The sequence below is a fragment of the Chiloscyllium plagiosum genome, unplaced genomic scaffold (assembly GCF_037043375.1).
Source record: "Chiloscyllium plagiosum isolate Xiang-an unplaced genomic scaffold, Cpla_swu_hap1 HiC_scaffold_19, whole genome shotgun sequence".
NCBI lineage: Eukaryota > Metazoa > Chordata > Chondrichthyes > Orectolobiformes > Hemiscylliidae > Chiloscyllium > Chiloscyllium plagiosum.
In genome coordinates this window covers 41286596-41305554 of record NW_028270157.1, presented here as the reverse complement: position 1 = coordinate 41305554, position 18959 = coordinate 41286596, and the positions used below count along the sequence as shown (strand labels likewise).

At 41.3% G+C, this 18959-nt stretch overlaps 1 protein-coding gene across 2 annotated transcripts in view; it reads left to right on the top strand.

Annotated features, from left to right (window-relative positions):
- cecr2 (CECR2 histone acetyl-lysine reader) overlaps window positions 1-18959 on the top strand; it is a 144942-nt gene that overhangs the window by 103938 nt on the left and 22045 nt on the right. For both annotated transcript variants that reach the window (XM_043709444.2, XM_043709441.2), the window contains exons 11-14: window positions 1072-1109; window positions 1223-1314; window positions 2644-2770; window positions 18308-18702. In XM_043709444.2, the coding sequence (XP_043565379.2) occupies window positions 1072-1109; window positions 1223-1314; window positions 2644-2770; window positions 18308-18702 (652 nt within the window). The remainder of the gene's footprint in view (window positions 1-1071; window positions 1110-1222; window positions 1315-2643; window positions 2771-18307; window positions 18703-18959) is intronic.

Genomic DNA, 18959 nt, shown 5'->3' with positions numbered 1-18959 from the left:
TCCTCAGCCAAGCATTCATCTGCTCTATCCTCCTATTCCTGCTCTCACTAGTTTGTAGCACTGGGAGTAATCCAGATATTACTCCTCTCAAGGGCCTTATTTTTAAATTTCTGCCTAACTCTGAAATTTCTCTTCAGAATCTCAACCTTTTCCCTTCCTATGTCCTTGGTTCCAATGTGCACAATTACCTCTTGCTGGCCCCTCTCCCCTTTGAGAACATTCTGCACCCTCTCTGAGACACCCTTGATCCTGGCACCAGGGAAGCAACACACCATTCTGCTTCTTCGCTGCTGGCCACAGAAACGTCTGTCTGTACCTCAGACTAGAGAATCTCCTAACATAATTGATCTGTTGGAACCCGACGTACCCCTCGTTGCATTAGAGCCAGTCTCAATACCAGAAACTTGGCTGTTCATGCTATGTTCCCCTGAGAATCCATCACCCCCTACTTGTTTGAAATGGGTATATCCACAAAAGATTCCTGCACTAGCTGCCTACCTCTCTTACCTTTCCTGGAGTTAGCCCATCTATGTGACTGTATCTGAGACTTCCCCCCCCCCCCCCCCCTCCCACCGCCGCCCCACCTTCCTATAGCTGTCATCCATCTCATACCGTTGCTCATTTCTCTTCACTTTATGTCTGTTATAATTTACAATCAAAACAAATGTTTTGAAGTATAGAATGTATTTGGCATTTAGCACTTCTGTAAAGTAACAAAATGTGCTTCAGAATTACGAGTTTTACAAAGTACACTAGAGCGCTGCCCACTGTTGGTACACAGACTTCTGATGGTGATTTGGTTCCTAGTTGTACTACTCTGTGAGTAGATTTGGTATTTTGGATATATTAACAAGAAGCAATATCTACTGCATGTCAGTAATGGGAGTGGTGTGTCAACAAGTGCTGTGTATTTTTATTCTAAATGGAGTTTCTTTTTAAAATCATTCTTGTGTGCATTGGGTTATATATGTTAAAATTAGAATTTATCACAGACCAAACATAATTAGAGAAACCTAATTAGTAAAGGAAAGTAAATTATTGATTCATTTTAAATCTTCTCTTCTGTTGTAGATTTGAACTCGATGAAGATTATATTGCTATGTATAAAGGTAAGCAAGTAATTTTTTTCAAAGATGTTTGATTTTAAATAACTTGAGTGTCTTCACAAGTAGGAACTTATTTACATTGTATGTTGAGATTCATTGTGTTCTTCCTCCATCAGTCCTAGATGCTGTGAAAGCTCACAAGGATTCTTGGCCCTTTCTTGAACCTGTAGATGAATCATATGCCCCAAATTACTACGAGATAATTGAAGTAAGAATATTGTTCTTGTTGCATACCGTATTTATTATTAAAATGTATTTTGGATGGATTGTCTCGGTAAAAATGAGAAAAAAAAGTAAATCAGCCAGGCATTATTGACAATGCCAAAATAGAACTGCTATTGCCGTAACTTATGGGTTTACAATGAATTACAGATTAAGAATAGGATTTGTTTTTTGTAGAGATGATTAGGCACAATATTTTAAAAGTGATTCTAGAAGAAAGATGGGATCACTTATATCTACTTATTATGAATTAATGTCAACAGTTATTTTCCTTGTTTGCCTTTGCTATGATAAGTAAAGAGATGGAAATTTGAACTGGTATCTTCTATTAAATTCAGTTTTGAAATACATGTGCTGAATTGTTACATGGAAAACTTGGTCTCCTTTGGATCACTCATTTCCAAGTGCAGGCAGTAAAGTAATTCTAATGTTATTCTGATAATAATAGATTAATGTTATGCATTGAGCAACTGCTGGTCACTTTGGACCAACTCTAGTGGCATGCAAATAGGAAACTTTCACTCATTAAACTGAATTTCTGTGAATCAATATGAGCAGAATCTGATTTTTAATTAAGATATCACTTTTGTTGATCTCAAAGGTTAGGGAAATTAGTGCTTGTGTGTTACAGTTCCATTTTAAATACCTCATGTCAGCAGGAAGCACATTCAAGTTTGGAACTATTAGATACAAATACTCTGCTGTACAATATACCTGTCTTCAGAAGATTGCTAGAGACAAATAAACTGCAAATGCTGCAATCCAAAGTAGACAAGCAGGAGGCTGGAAGAACACAGCAAGCCAGGCAGCAATCAGGACTAGTCCTGAAAAAGGGCTAATATCTGAAATATTGACTTCTGCACCTCCTGATGCTGCCTGACTTGCTGTGTTCTTCCAGCCTCCTTGTCTATTTCAGAAAGCTGCTGTTGCAGCAATCCTGACATTTTTGCCATTTGCTCTTCTAGTCATTCAATGTACTTTGAATATGGTTGCCAGTTAATATTGTTTCAGGAACACATTCAAGCTATCAGCCCTCTGTCACTAGGAAATGGATTGATCTCATTTCACTCAATTAAATTCTGATTGTGAAGCTATGGTGAACTCTTAATACCCATACATACTATCGAACTACAGTGCAGCAAAATGTAATTGAAACCAGAGAGATTAACTATGAAAATTTAAGTAATTCATACGTAACCAGAAAACTTGTTTTTTGTTCGTTTTTTTTAAGAAATCTCTTGAGCAGCCATTGCTTGGCATACAGTATTGTTAAACAATTTTTCACAACCACGTCAAACTGTGTTTAACATTTTAGACACCTATGGATCTATCCACCATTGAAAGAAAACTTAATGAAAAACAATATACCGTGAAAGAAGAATTTGTTGCTGATATGAAGGTTATGTTTGAAGATTGTCTGGAATATAATGGCGAAGGAAATGGTGAGTCTGAAGCAATAAGTTCTTACAATTTTTATCAACATTGTTTTGACAATCAATTTTAGTAGAGCAAAGTATCCAGTCATGAACAGTGCTGGACAATTAAACAACTAACAGGAAAAGGAAGCTCCATAAGTATCCTCATCCTTAATGATGGGGGACCCCAGCACATCAGTGCAAAAGATAAGGCTGAAGTATTTTCATCCACCGTCAACCAGAAGTGACCTGTTTAGACTAAGTTGTAGAACTCTTGAGGGATTAAATTCACTTCTTGTTCATGGTTATAGGTGTTGATGAGTCAGCATTTCTTGCTGAATCTAATTGCCTTGAGAAGGAGCTGGGGTGAGCTGCATTCTTAACCACTGCAATCCTTGGGGTGTATGTACTTCAATAGTGCTGCTAGAAAGGGAGCTTAAAGATTTGAATCCAGTAACAGTTGAAAAAAATGGTTATGTATTTCTATGTAAGGATGATATCTGTTTTGGAGGGAAACTTATAATGTACAATGTGTTGGTGCTCCTGGGTGTCTGCTGGCTTTGTCCTTCGAAGTGGTAAAGGTTGGATGTTTGGAAATTGTTGTCAAAAGAGCCTTGGTGAACTGCAATGTGTTGCATGTTGTGTTTAATAAACTCTGCTGCCATGATATGTATGTGGTTAAGGAAGCAAATGCTGAAGGTAATGTAGAGGATGCCATTTAAGTCTGCTGCTTTGTCCTGGATGGTATCAAGCTGCTTGTGTTGCTGGAGCTGCATTTATCTCGGCATATGCAATTCCTAGTTCAATCCTGTACTTAAAGCAAGAGTTGTTATGTGGCTTTTATTTATAGCTATCTTTACTGTCAAGGGGAGGTGGTTAAATTCTTCCATTGGTGATGGTCAATACCTCGTATTTGTGTAGTGGAATAGTTACTTGCCACTTATCAGCCTCAGACTGGATGTTACCCAACTCTTTCTTGAAATAGACACAGGCTGCTGCAGTATTTGAAGAGTTGCAAACAGTGCTGAACATTGTGCAATTACCAGTGGACATCCCAGTTTCTGCCCTTATGATGGAAGGAGGTTCATTGCTGAAGCAGCTCAAGATAGTTGGACTGAGGAGAGCCCTACCCTGAGAAACTCACGCAGTGATGTCCTGTGACTAAGTTAATAGGCCACTAATAACTGCAAACATTTTCCTGTGTGCTCGGCATGACTACAAACAATGGAGGGCTTTCTCCCTGATTTTCCATTGATTCCCATTGAGCTAGGGTGCCTTGATGTCATACTTTATCAAATGTGCCCTTAATGTTAGAGGTAGTTACACATGTCTCACTTCAGGTGTTCAACTCTTCTGTCTCTGTTTGAACCAAGGCTATCATAAGGTCAGGACCTGAATGGTCTGGTGGAGCCCAAATTAATTGCATGTGAGTAGGTTATTGCTGAGCAAGTGCAGCTTGAACGCACTGTCAATTACCCCCTCCATTTCTTTGCTGATGATCGACAGTAGACTGGGGTGACAATTAAGTGGATTGGATTTGTCCTGTTTTTTGTGCTCAAGACGTACCTGGGCAATTTTCTACATTACCAGTTTGATGCCAGTGTTCTCATTGTGCTGGAAGAGTTTGGCTAAGGTGTGACTGGTTTTGGAGTACAAGTCTTCAGTGCTATTGCTGGAATGTTGTTAGGACCATAGTCTTTGTGGTATGCAGTGCCTTAAGTTCTTTCTAGCTATTATCTGTGGTGCTGACTACCTGTGAATGATGCTGAGATGGGTCATCCACTTGTTATTGCTAGCAAATATTTCAGCTTAGTCTTTGCACTGATTAGATTTTTTTTTAGATTACATCACATTACAGTGTGGAAACAGGCCCTTCGGCCCAACAAGTCCACACCGACCCGCCGAAGCGTAACCCACCCATACCCCTACATTTACCCCTTACCTAACACTACGGGCAATTTAGCATGGCCAATTCACCTGACCTGCACATCTTTGGACTGTGGGAGGAAACCGGAGCACCCGGAGGAAACCCACGCAGACACGGGGAGAACGTGCAAACTCCACACAGTCAGTCGCCTGAGGCGGGAATTGAACCCGGGTCTCTGGCGCTGTGAGGCCGCAGTGCTAACCACTGTGCCACCGTGCCGCCCATGATGTTCTTGGCTTCACCACCATTCAGGATGGAGATATTTGCGGAGCTGCCTCCTGCTATTTATTTAATTTTCCATCACAATTTGTGACTGGATGTGGCAGGATGCAAGAAAATTGATCTGACTAATGATGTTCCTAGTATACTCACCTGCACTCTTGACAGCCCAGCTTGATGGTAATGGTAGAGTGGGTCAGATGCCTGGGAATGAGGTTGCAGATTGTAGTCAGATTTAATTTAGTTGCTGCTGTTGGCTCACAGCACTTCATGGATGGCTGGTTTTGAGTTGCTAGTTCTGTTTGAAGTCCATCTCATTTAGCAAGGTGATTATGCTTCTCGGAGAAAGTGAGGACTGCAGATGCTGGAGATCAGGGCTGAAAATGTGTTGCTGGAAAAGCGCAGCAGGTCAGGCAGCCTCCAAGGAGCAGGAGAATCGACGTTTCGGGCATGAGCCATTCTTCAGGAATGAGGAAAGTGTGTCCAGCAGGCTAAGATAAAAGGTAGGGAGGAGGGACTTGGGGGAGGGGTGTTGGAAATGCGATAGGTGGAAGGAGGTTAAGGTGAGGGTGATTGGTCGGAGTGGGGGTGGGGGCGGAGAGGTCAGGAAGAAGATTGCAGGTTAGGAAAGTGGTGCTGAGTTCGAAGGTTGGGACTGAGACAAGGTGGGGGCAGGGAAATGAGAAAACTGGAGAAATCTGAGTTCATCCCTTGTGGTTGGAGGGTTCCTAGGCGGAAGATGAGGCGCTCTTCCTCCAGCCATCGTGTTGCTATGGTCCATCGCCAGACCATAGCAACACGATGGCTGGAGGAAGAGCGTCTCATCTTCCGCCTAGGAACCCTCCAACCACAAGGGATGAACTCAGATTTCTCCAATTTCCTCATTTCCCTACCCCCACCTTGTCTCAGTCCCAACCTTCGAACTCAGCACCACCTTCCTAACCTGCAATCTTCTTCCTGACCTCTCAGCCCCCACCCCCACTCCGACCGATCACCCTCACCTTAACCTCCTTGCACCTATCGCATTTCCAACGCCCCTCCCCCAAGTCCCTCCTCCCTACCTTTTATCTTAGCCTGCTTGGCACGCTTTTCTCATTCCTGAAGAAGGGCTCATGCCCGAAACGTCGATTCTCCTGCTCCTTGGATGCTGCCTGACCTGCTGCGCTTTTCCAGCAACACATTTTCAGCTCTGATTATGCTTCTCAACATGATGTGTATCCTCAATGTGAAGATGGGATTTTAGCTCCACGCACACACTGTGGTTGTCACTCCAACCAATAATATCTGGGAGACATGCATCTGCGGTCAGTAGATAGGTTACGTAGAGGACAAGTATATTTTTCCCTCCTCTTAGTTCTCTCACTAACTGCTCCCCCCACCAAGGGTGTGATGTGAACTGACCAGGAATACCATTGTGGACCCCGTTTATGTAGTGAACTGTAATCTGGTTCATTCAGATATTTGAGAAGTTTGTAGCTCAGGTTGAGGTTGAGGTTGTAAGTTTGTTCGCTGAGCTGGTAGGTTTGTTCTCAGACATTTCGTCACCATGCTAAGACACATCATTAGTGAGCCTCCAGTGAAGGACTGGTATCTGTCCCGCTTTCTAATTGTGTCTTGGTCTGTTAAGGTGGATGATATCATTTCCAATTCGTTTTCTCAGAGGGTAGTAAATGGGGTCCAAATCGATGTGGTTATTGATGGAGTTCCGGTTTGAATGCCAAGCCTCTAGGAATTCCCGTGTGCATCTTTGTTTAGCCTGTCTTGGATGAATGTGTTGTCCTCCTTTGCCTGTCTGTAAGGATACTAGTGATAGTTGGTCGTATCTTTTGGTGGCTGGTTGGTGCTCGTGTATCCTGGAGGCTAGTTTCCTGCCTGACTGTCCGTTGTAGTGTTTGTTGCAGTCCATGCAGGATATTTTGTACATGACACTTGTTTTACTGGCAATTGGTACAGGGTCCTTTAGGGTCATCAGTAATTGCTTCCATGTGCTAGTACGTTTGTGGGTTACCATGATGCCAAGGACTCAAAGTAGTCTGGTCGTCATTTCAGAGATGTCTTTGTATGGTAGTGTGACTAGAATCTCTGGGCGTGTTGTGTCTTCTTGTTTAGGTTTGTTGTTTAAGAATCGGCAGACTGTGTTTGTCGGGTACCCGTTGTTCATGAATACATTCTGCCACTCGTAGTTCCTGGGTGCTGCAGTGTGTTGTGGCCTGTTTAAATAATGTCCTGATGCAGCTCCATTTGTGGGTGTTGGGATGTGGGTGCTCCTGTAGTTGAGTATCTGGTCTGTGTGTGTTGCTTTCCTATAGACGCAGGTCTGCAGTTTTCCATTGACTGTTCGTTCTACTGTGAAATCGAGGAAGGGGAGTCTGTTATTGTTCTCTTCCTCTTTGGTGAAATGTATGCCAGTAAGGATGCTAACAATATTGTAGGTTTCTTCCAACTTGTTCCTTTCGTGATGACAAAGGTGTCATCTACATAGCGGACCCAAAGTTTGGGTTGACCCGTGGGGAGGGCTGTTCATTCGAGTCTCTGCATAACTGCTTCTGCTATGAATCCTGATATTGGTGATCCCATGGGTGCCCCGTTGATTAGTTTGTAGGTCTTATTGCTGAAGGTGAAGTGGGTATTGAGGCACAGGTCTACTAACTTGAGAATGCTGTCCTTGCTGATGGAGTTGGTGCTGTCTGGTGTTTGTGTCCTTGTTTCGCCTAGTAGTAAGGTCAGTGTTTCTTTGACTAGACTGATGTTAATGGATGTGAATAGGGCCAAAACGTCGAAGGAAACCATGATTTTGTCCTCTTCTATTTTGGTATCTTTGATGTTCAGGAATTCTTGGGTGGAGTGGGTGGAGTGGCATGAGTTTTGTATGAGGTATTTCAGTTTATGATGAAGTTTCTTTGCTAGTCTGTATGTCAGTGTGCAAGGATGTAAGACTGTGGGTCTGAGGGGGGCCTCTGGTTTGTGTACCTTAGGTAATCCGTAGAAATGGGGTGTTTTGGGTCCATCAGGTTCATTCTTTGGAGATCTGGCTTGTTACCTGTTTTGTGAAGTTTCTTCAGTAATGCTGAGATACAGTTTTCTAGCTGTGGAGTCTGGTCCATCGCCACCTGTTGGTAGGGGTTGGTATCTGCGAGTAGTGAGTTTACCTTTTCATTATATTGTGTTCTGAACCAGAGGACACAGCTTAAAAATACGGGGTAGACCATTTAGGACAGAGATGAGGAGAAACTTCTTCACCCAGAGAGTGGTGGCTGTGTGGAATGCTCTGCCCCAGAGGGCAGTGGAGGCCTAGCCTCTGGATCATTTAAGAAAGAGTTGGATAGAGCTCTCAAGGATAGTGAAATAAAGGGTTATGGAGATAAGGCAGGAGCAGGATACTGATTAAGGATGATCAGCCATGATCATATTGAATGGTGGTGCAGGCTCGAAGGGCAGAATGGCCTACTCCTGCACCTATTGTCTATTGTTTATCCCAATACTGTCAAATGGAGCTGCATCAGGACATTATTTAAACAGGCCACAACACACTGCAGCACCCAGGAGCTACAAGCAGCAGAAGAAAAATACCTATACAGAGTATTCAAGAACAATGGATACCTGATAAACACAGTCCGGCAATTCTTAAACAACAAACCCAAACAAGAAGACACAACATGCCCAGAGACTCTAGCCACACTACTACACATCAAAGACCTTTCTGAGATGATGACCAGACTACTCCAAACCCTTGGCATCATGGTAGCCCACAAACCGACCAACACACTGAAACAGCTGCTGATGAACCTAAAGGAACCTGTGCCAATAGCCAGCAAAACTAATGTCACTTACAAAATACCCTGCAAGGACAACAACAAACACTACATCAGATAGACATCAACAAACACTACAGCAGTAGGAAACTATCCTCCAGGATACACGAGCATCAACTAGCCATCAATTGACATGACCACCTATCATTAGTATCCTTACACAGGCAACAGAAGACACCATTTCAACTGGGACAACGCATTCATCCTAGGACAGGCTAAACAAAGCCATGCATGAGAATTCCTAAGGGCCTGGCCTTCAAACCAGAACTTCATCAAGAAACATATCGATTTGGACACCATTTACCAACCTCTGAGAAAATGAACTGAAAATGATATCTCCAAGACACATAAATAGAAAGTGGAACAGAACACCAGCGCTTCACCGGAGGATCACTGATGATTTTACCAAGTATGGTGACAAAATGCCTAAAAACAAATCTTCCAGCTCATTAAGCAAAATTACAACCCGAGTTCATTCAGAGTTTCAAGCAATGACAGCTGAATAATCGCTGAATTATAGCAGCGCAGAGGGAAGCCATTTGGCACATTTGAGCCTGCACAATCTCTATTAATTAGTGCTGATCTGCCTTCTTTCCCATATCCCTCGATACTGTTTCTATCCAGAAATCCATCCAATGTCCTCTTGAACCTCCCTCCACCACATTTCAAGGGAGTCAATCCCAGACCTTAATGACTCACTGCATGAAAAAGTTTTTTTTTCATATCACCTTTGCTTTGATTGCACATCACTTTAAACTTATACCCTCTCATTCTTGTTTCTTTTTAGAAGTAGAAACAGTTTCATCCTATCTATGTTGTCCAGCCTGCTCACAATGTTAAAAACCTCAGTCAGACTTCTCAGCTCTCTTCTCTCCATGAAACCATAAGAAATAGGAATAGGCAATTTGGGTCTTTGAACCTGCGCTGTCATTACATAGGGTCTTGGCTGATCCGCCACTCCTCATGCCTACTCTCCTGCTGATGAAGAATTGGGTATCTATCTCGGCCTTAAATATAGCGTCATAGAGTCATAGAGATAAATAGCATGGAAACAGACCCTTCGGTCCAACTCACCCATGCTGACCAGATATCCTAAATTAATCTATCCCATTTGTCAGAATTTGGCCCCTATGTCTCTATACCCTTCCTATTCATCTACCTATCCAAATGCCTTTTAAATGTTGTAATTGTACCAGCTACCTCCACTTCCTCTGGCAACTCATTCCATACAGTGCGGGAAAAAGTCACCCCTTAGGTTCCTTTTATATTTTCCCCTCTCATTCTCAACCTATGCCCTCTAGTTCTGGACTCTCCCACCCCAGGGAAAAGACCTTGTCTTTATACCTTATGCATGCCCCTCATGATTTTATAAACCTCTATAAGGTCTGCCCTCAGCCTCCAGCAGTCCAAGAAAAACAGGCCCAACCTCGTCAGTATCTCCCTATAGCTCAAACCCTCCAACTCTGGCAACATCCTTGTAAATCTTACACACAAAGACTCTGCGTCCACAGCTCTCTGTGGCAGGGAGTTCCAAAGAGAGACAGCCCACTGAGAGAAGGAATTCTTCCTCATCTCAGCCTTACATTGGCTCCCCTAAATTCTGTGACTATGCCTCTGGCCCCAGACATTCCCATGAGTTGAAACATCTTCTCAGAATTTGCCTTGTCAAGTCCCTTAAGAATTCTCTATGTCTCAATGAGATCATCTGTTGTTATTCTAAATTCCAGTGAGTACAGTCCCAACCTGTTTAACCTTTGCACACACCTCCATACCTACTCTAATGCTCCAATTCCCTTCAAATAAGGGCCAGTATTCCATTTGCCTTCCTGATTACCTGATGACCTGGGAAAACTGTCCCAACTTTTTCAATCTATCATCGTGGCTGAAGTCTCATACTGGGTGCCATTCTAATAAATCACTTTGACACTCTCAAATATATTTGCATCTTTCTTATAAGGTGGTGGCCAGCATTGTGTATGCACGAAACATGACAATTAGTGCCTTCCTAAAAGCTGTGCCACCTTTTGCATACAAAGCCTATAAGCACGACAGATTATCATCTTCCACTATTACTACAGGAAACTTCAGAACGATGACTCATTACATGTGTGAAAGGAAGGACCCATGTTCTGGAAAAGGTACACACGTGATTAAGGGATGCATATATGGCATTACTACGTATGGTAATCTTTGGATTAATCCTTCAGATATAGGACAAGGTGATTAGGAAGCTGAACATATCATTGTAGAGATGGCGTCAGGATGAGTTTTTTTTAATGGACTCTAGTTTTGCAGAAGATGGGGGAGTTATGGAAAATGCAGCTATTCTGAAGGAAACTTAACATGAAGGAAACTAATGAACTGACAAACAGGTGAAAGGGAAGTCATTTACAAAGAATATAAGCTAAGAAAGAAGCACCAACAAAAAAAATTGAGGAAAGTTATGCAAGTCAAGAAGTATTTAGTAGAAAAGGATAAAGGAAGGATGAAGTTATGGAATGAGGTGTTGTGTGAACAAAATAAACGGTAGCATGTTAATTCAGTTGAACTATTTTAATTTAGGTGTTCAGAAAAAGAAATATTGGCATGTATATAGTGCAGTGCTTCCTTCACCTTTTCCCATGTGACGCTATATTTTGTCTCTGACTGTGTAACACAAGTAAGTAATTCAGGCTTATGAGAGCTGTTGAGCAATCAAGGTGGACAGAGGGCTGAGATTAAATTGCTGAAGAGGAGAAGACTTCATTTGGTGAGGGTGGAGTACGGGGTGGGGGTTTTGATTCTTGATGAAAAGATGGCAAATAATGTTGATGAAAACGCTGGGTTCCTCCTATAAATAAAATCTACCTCACAGGCTTTTCTGTAGGAAGAGTCAGGTCTTAGGGCGCAGTCCATTAGGCTATGACTACCAATAGAAAAATAGTACAGATTTAAAGAGCCCTCACAGCTATTAGTACTCAGCCCCAGCATTATGACAACCATAGCTGCAACAGAGTTTGCAACGCCTAAAGTCGCCCACAATTTAGATAGCCCTGATATAGAACTTTTCACAACTTCATTATGCCCCAAAGTACCTTCTGGACAATGAATTACTTTTAAAATCTCAATCCAATGTTTGCCAATGTGTATACAGCAAGCTCCCACTGAGTGTAATACAATAAAGTGACCAGAAATTCCATTTCTTCTTTAGTTTTATTTATTTGTAAATAATAAATGTTGGTCAGGACAGTATGAAAACTGTACTGCTCCTGTTTATGTTATTCTATTGTGTCTTTTGTGTCCAGTGAGTAGAAATACAGGGTTCCAGTATAGCTGCTTATTCTAAAAATTGAACCTCCCACAGTGTTACATTGCTTCAATTAAGTGCTGAAGTATCAATTTAGATTATGCACTGAAGCTGATGACTCAATAGCAAGCTGTACTATGAGCAAAGACTGACACCTAGGCCACAATTGAAGTGTTGCACGCAACTTTAATGTTCCTCTATAAAATGATACCAGGGATGTGAAAAATATAAAATGACGATTCATTAGAATGTTATATGGTACAAGATTATAGTTGTGAAGAAAAGTTAGAAAAATTGAGGCTTTTCTCACTGGAATAAATAGACGAAACCTAATCAAAGTGAGTTTAAGTAAATAGCAAAAGATATTTTGTCTGCTGTTTGGTGAATCTGTGGGATAGGTTATAAATTGTAGGATAGAACTTAGAATACTTCAGCTGAAATAGCAATTGCTGGGAGAAACAAAAAATGAAAATTGAAAAATAAATTATATGAGCAAAAGGCAAAGAAATGGGATCAGAATAAACAACAATTTACATAATAAGTTCCCAGCTTTGATATGATGTTGAATGGCCTCCTGTGTTTAACACAACATTTTTCATTATTCCAGTTGACGTATTATTGGTTTTACTTACCTACACTGCCATCCATGCTCCTCAATCTCTCTTCTTTCCTCTTTAAGGATCTGATTGTTCAAGTTATAGTTCCTTTCACCATTTTTCTCCCTGAGCTGATCTGCCACCTTACTAATGGTGGTGTACAACTTGAAAGTAACATGTGGAAGGGCCACTTGAGTTCTGAGGAAGGGTCGCTGGACCCAAAACAGTAACTGATTTCTCTGCACAGTTGCTGCCAGACCTGCAGGGCTGTTCCAGCAATTTCTGTTTTCGTTTCTGATTGCCAGCATCTGCAGTTCAGCCAGTTTTGGGTTTGTTTTCTCCCTTCTATTCATTTGACATAATTCTGGTAATGATTTTTGGTGGGAAAACAGGATTAGTGCTTTTGTAATTTTCTTCACCCTCCTCCATTCTGGAATGCATGCCAATTTATACACTGAGATAAGCAACTTCTAAAAGAAATGCAACCAAATGAAGAGACCTAGAGCAGTGTTTTTAGTGAGAAGGGGATAAAAATCTTGTTTGTTTCAAGTTAGTTTAGATTATTTAAGTGCTTAACTCCATATGCTTTAAATCCTATTCTTAAATCGGTCTTGCTTTTTTAAGAATTAATTAATTGAATTGAATTTGTTGTCATGTGTACCGAGGCACAGTGAAAAGCTTTGTCTTGCGAACAATACAGGCAGATCACATAGTTAAGTAGCATAGATAAGTAAATAATAGATAAACAGCAGCAAAAATAAAAGAAAACACAGGTACAGGCAAATGTTAAGAGTTTGAGAGTCCATTCAGTATTCCAACAACAATAGGGTAGAAACTTTTTCGAAATTGGCTGGTGCGTGTGTTCAGGTTTCAGTACCTTCTCCCTGATGGTAGAGTTTGTAGAAAAACATTGCCAGGGTGGGATGGATCTTTGAGAATGCTGGTAGCCTTTTCTTGACAGCGGGTCTAGTAGATGGATTCTATAGATGGGAGGTTGGCCTTTGTGATTGTCCGGCCAAGTTCGCCACTCTCTGTAACCGTCTCTGATCTTGAATGGTACAGTTGCCATACCAGGTAGTGATACATCCAGACAGAATGCTCTCGATGGTGCACCTATAAAAATTGGCAAGGGTATTTGCCATCGTGCCAAATTTCCTCAGCTGCCTGAGGAAGAAGAGACATTGTTGGACCTTTGTACCCAGTTTGTCCACGTGAAGAGTCCAAGAAAACCTGTTGGGATGGCCACTCCCAGGAGCTTGACAGACTCCACTTATTTCACCTCTGTGCTGTTGATGGGTAGGAGGGCATGAGATTGTTGATTGAATTTGTTGTGGCCCTCTCCTTACATGATGCACTCTGCTGGTTGTACTAAATGATGAAAATCCTTTTGAGGTCATGTACTACTTGTAATTTTATGTGGTGTTGATTTAGGAACATAAATGGGCCATTCGACCATCGAGTCTGCTTCACCATTCGGTCATGGCTAATGTTTCTTAACCGCCTTCTCCTGTAACTCTTTGGTCCCCTTATCAACAGCCTATCTATTTTTTAAATACATTGAATGACTTGGCCTCCAAAACCCTCAGCTGTAGTGAGTTCCACAGATTTAACCACCCTCTGGCTGAAGAAATTCCTCCTCATCTCAGTTCTACAGGGTCGTCCCTTCACTCTGAGGCTGTGCCCTCTGGTCCTACTACTGGGAATAATAAAAGAGCTTGCAACATTTATAAAAACCTGCAGTAAACCTTTTGTCAAGCCAGTCTTTAATCAAAAAAATCCAATCATTCTGTAAACCACAGTTCTCTTTTAAAGGTCCACATATTGACTTTTGATAATATTGTTGATTTGTGGGTCATGTTGATAATACAATGTTTATTTGATTTATTGTTGATAATAGAATGTTTTTTTTTATAACTTTGCAAGTTATTAATGAACAATAGTTTCCATTACCCAATTTAAACCAATGTATGTGTAATTCTTGATTATCATATAGTATCATATTGCTATTGCTATTTTGAATTAGAATAACGTTAGCAGAAATTTATTCATCCCCAGGAGCAGATGTTGTTCTTATGGATCCCTCAGGTATCAAACAGCCTTATCTGTCTCTCTCAAACTTTTAACTTTTTTTTTACTATGTATTTCAATGTGTACCTTCATTGCTGAAAATGGCCTATGTTACTAGGCATTTAGCAATCATTAGTATAGCTTGACCCTCAATAAAGCAGACTTCTGCAGTGTCTTTCATTTTCCAGTAATTTGGTCTGTACTCCAAAGTAGCTTTTATTCTCAACATTTTTCTGGCTAGCATCAGTTCGAAGGAAGGATCACTGGACCTGAAATGTTAATTTTGATTTTCATCCACTGATGCCAAATCTGCTGAACTTTTCCAGCAATTTCTGTTTTTGTTCCAGATTTAAAAGCATCTGCAGTTCTTTCAGATTTTACATCAACAGCACTACCTCCTTTCACCCTTCGTGTTACAAAGTCATACAACATGGAAACAGATCCTTCAGTCCAACTCATCCATGTCAACTAGCCATCCCTGTCTGACCTAGTTCCATTTTCCAGCATATTCCTTTAAAATCTTCCTATTCAAATACCTATCCTGATGCCTTTTAAATGTTGTAATGTACCAGCCTCCATTTCCTCTGGCAGCTTGTTCCTTGGGCGGCACGGTGGCACAGAGGTTAGCACTGCTGCCTCACAGCGCCAGAGACCCGGGTCAATTCCCGCCTCAGGCAACTGTCTGTGTGGAGTTTGCACTTTCTCCCCATGTCTGCGTGGATTTTCTCCGGGTGCTCCGGTTTCCTCCCACAGTCCAAAAATGTGCAGGTTAGGTGAATTGGCGATGCTAAATTGCCTGTAGTGTTAGGTGAAAGGGTAAATGTGGGGGAATGGGTCTGGGTGGGTTGCTCTTCAGAGGGTCAGTATGGACTTGTTGGGCCAAAGGACCTGCTTCCACACTGTAAGTAATCTAATCGAATCTAATCATAAACGCACCACTCTTTGCGTGAAAAAGTTACCCCTCAGATCATATTTAAAGCTTCCCCCTCACCTTAAACCTATGTCCTCTAGTTTTGAACTCCCCCACCCTAGAAAAAAGAGCTTGTCTATTTACCCTATCCACGCCCCTCATGAATTTACAAACCTTTATAAGGTGACCTCTCAGATTCCTCTGCAGGGGAAAAAAAGCCCCAGCCTATTTAGCCTCGCCTATCTCAAACCCTCCAGTTCCGGCAACAACCTTGTAAATCTTTTCTGAACCCTTTTCAAGGTTCACAATATTCTTTCTGTAGAAGGGCAACCAGAATTGTGTGCAGTATTCTAAAAGTGGCTTCACCAATGTCCTGTACAGCCACAACATGACATCCCAACTCCTTTATTCAATGTTCTGATCAATGAAGGCAAGCATGGCAAATGCCTGCTTCACTACTCTGTCAGCCTGTGAGTTCACTTTCAAGGAGCTATGCACCTGCGCCCCTGGGTCTCTTTGTTTGGTAATATTCCCCAGGGTTTAGATTAGAGTGGTGCTGGAAAAGCACAGCAGGTCAGGCAGCATCCGAGGAGCAGGAAAATCAACGTTTTGGGCCAAAGCCCTTCTTCAGTCCTCATTTTTGCCTAATATTCCCCAGGGCCCTACCATTAACTGTATAATGGTTTGCCTTACCAAAAAGCAACACCTTATATTTATCCAAATTAAACTCCATTTGCCACTCCTCGGTCCATTAGCCCATTTGATCAAGGTCCTGTTGTACTGAGATAATCTACTTCACTGTCCACTACACCACCTATTTAGGTGTTATTTGCACACTTACTAGCCATACTTCCTATATTCACATTCAAATCATTTATATGAATGATGAAAAGCAGTGGACCCAGCATTGACTCTTGTAGCACACTGCTGGTTACAGGCCTCCAGTCCAAAAAACAACTCTACCACCACCCTTGTTTCTTGCTTTCAAGCCAATTTTGTATCCAACTATCTAGCTCCATATCTTAAAAACTCCCAATTTAATCAAACATGATATTGCGTTTAGAAATCCATGCTGGTTCTTCCTAATCAATCCACCTTTTTTCATGTTATTACTAATTCAACTGCAAATATGTGTTTCTGGAAGGTTCCCTACCACAGCATTTTCTCTTTGAAGCTAACCCATTGCTCAGTTATAATTGTTCCCACCAACTTTTCATTCCAGTCTATCTGCCCAACTTCGCTCATGCCCGTTGATCATTTCTCAATCAATTGATATTTTTTAAACTCTGCATTGACCATTGTCACTCTCCACCTTTATCCTACACCTTACAATGTGATGATCACTATCTCCTAAATGTTCCCCCACTGACATCATCCACTTCATTTCCAAGAATCAAGCCCAACAATGCATCTTTTCTTGTTCTGAAGACATAACTGTACTGCTACTTACTGATGTTTCTATATCTTAGGATAAATTTGTTGTACCAAGGAAAAGTGTAAATTTTATTACTTATTAGATCTGGATTTTTACTTTATTAATTAAATCAATAGTTTATGACTGGAAATTCAAAAAGAAATCTTGCCTAATGAAACTTGGATGATAAACAGAAAAAGAAAGCCATTGCTTGTTAGTTAAACCAATGATGTAATCATATAAAGTGAGTGATATGTTGTGTGTTGTTTTGTTTTATATTCACCTGCTTTTAAAAAAAAAGTGTCAAACTTAACGAATATGCTTTGATTTTTTTAAAATGTCCTCCATTGTAACAAATTGATGATGTGGGTAGAATTCAAGTTCATTTCTCATAGAGTCATAGAGATGTACAGAAACAGACCTTTTTTTTAGATTAGATTCCCTACAATTTGGATACAGGCCATTTGTCCCAACAAGTCCACACTGACCCTCTGAAGAGTAACCCACCCAGACCTAATTCCCTGTAACTAATGCACCTAACACTGTGGGCAATTTGGCATGGCCAATTCACCCTAACCTGCACATCTTTGGATTGTGGGAGGAAACCGGAGCACCCGGAGGAAACCCACGCAGACATGGGGAGAATGTGCGAACTCCACACAGACAGTCTTCCGAGGCTGGAATCGAACCGAGGTCCCTGGTGCTATAAGGCTGCAGTGCTAACCACTGAGCCACCATGCCGCCTCTTCGGTCCAACCTGTCTATGCCGACCACGTATCCTAACCTAATCTAGTCCCATTTGTCAGCACTTGGCCCATATCCCTCTAAACCCTTCCTATTCATATACCCATCCAGATGCCTATTAAATGCTGCAATTGTACCAGCCTCTACCATTTCCTCTGGCAGCTCATTCCATACACTAACCACCCTCTGCATGAAAAAATTGCTCCTTGGGTCCCTTTTTCTATCTTTCCCCTTTTTCACCTTAAACCTATGCCTCCTAGTTCTGGACTCCCCCACCCCAGGGAAAGATTTTGTCTATTTATCCTGTCCATAATTGGGAGAAAGTTTTATACGGTTGAACAAAATAAGAATCACACTAATGCAACATGTTTCAGTGTTAATAATTTTTACAAGTTATTTTCTTTAGCTAATTCTTTTACTGTTACTGTTAATTCTTAAACTGTGGGTTTACCGTTAAGTTGTACCAGTTATTTCTAAAGAGTTATGCATCTTTTTCTTGCATGAAATCATTTAGAACGTTGTTGGTGACTGACTGAATTTTTGGTTATATGCTCTCATTGATAATCGCTAAATTTTCATTTTCTAATAGAATACACAAAGATGGCTGAAGCTCTAGACAGGTGTTTTAACAAATCAATGTTGAAACACTTCCCTGCAGACGATGCTGACAGTGATGAAGAGTTCAATTTAAGGTGGGAAGATAGGGAAAAGAAAGACCGGAGACGGACTAAGTCAAGCCGCTTTGGAAAAGAAGCCACTGAAACTCTAAGTAAAATGACCAATGAATCTCTAAGACAGCAAAAACGAGTGAATGGAGAAATGCAAAGTGCTGGAACTGAGAGGAACAGTGACCAGTTGCAACATGCGCCTCCTTTAAGGACATTAGGACTAGTAAATGGGCAGACTTATCCTCTTTCACCACCGTACAAGGGAATGTCCTGTACTGATTCACCACGTCAAATGTATCCTCTTCAAGGCCAACAAGTAAGATGTAATTCTTTGCTTTGAATTTTACATTTGTGTTGGTAATTAAGTACTTTGCTCCCCCCTTTAGTTTTGTGCTAACCTTTCCTGAATTTCTTAACTCTTTGCTGGTGTGCACTTGCAAGTTCATTTGTGCACCTAGCCGGTTATAGACTATTCCACCGAAAACAGCCATATTCTCTCTTCTCTGACATTCAACTGCCTGAAGCCCAATACAAGTTGCAGCAAACAGGAATAATGAAAATCTTAATTTTAAC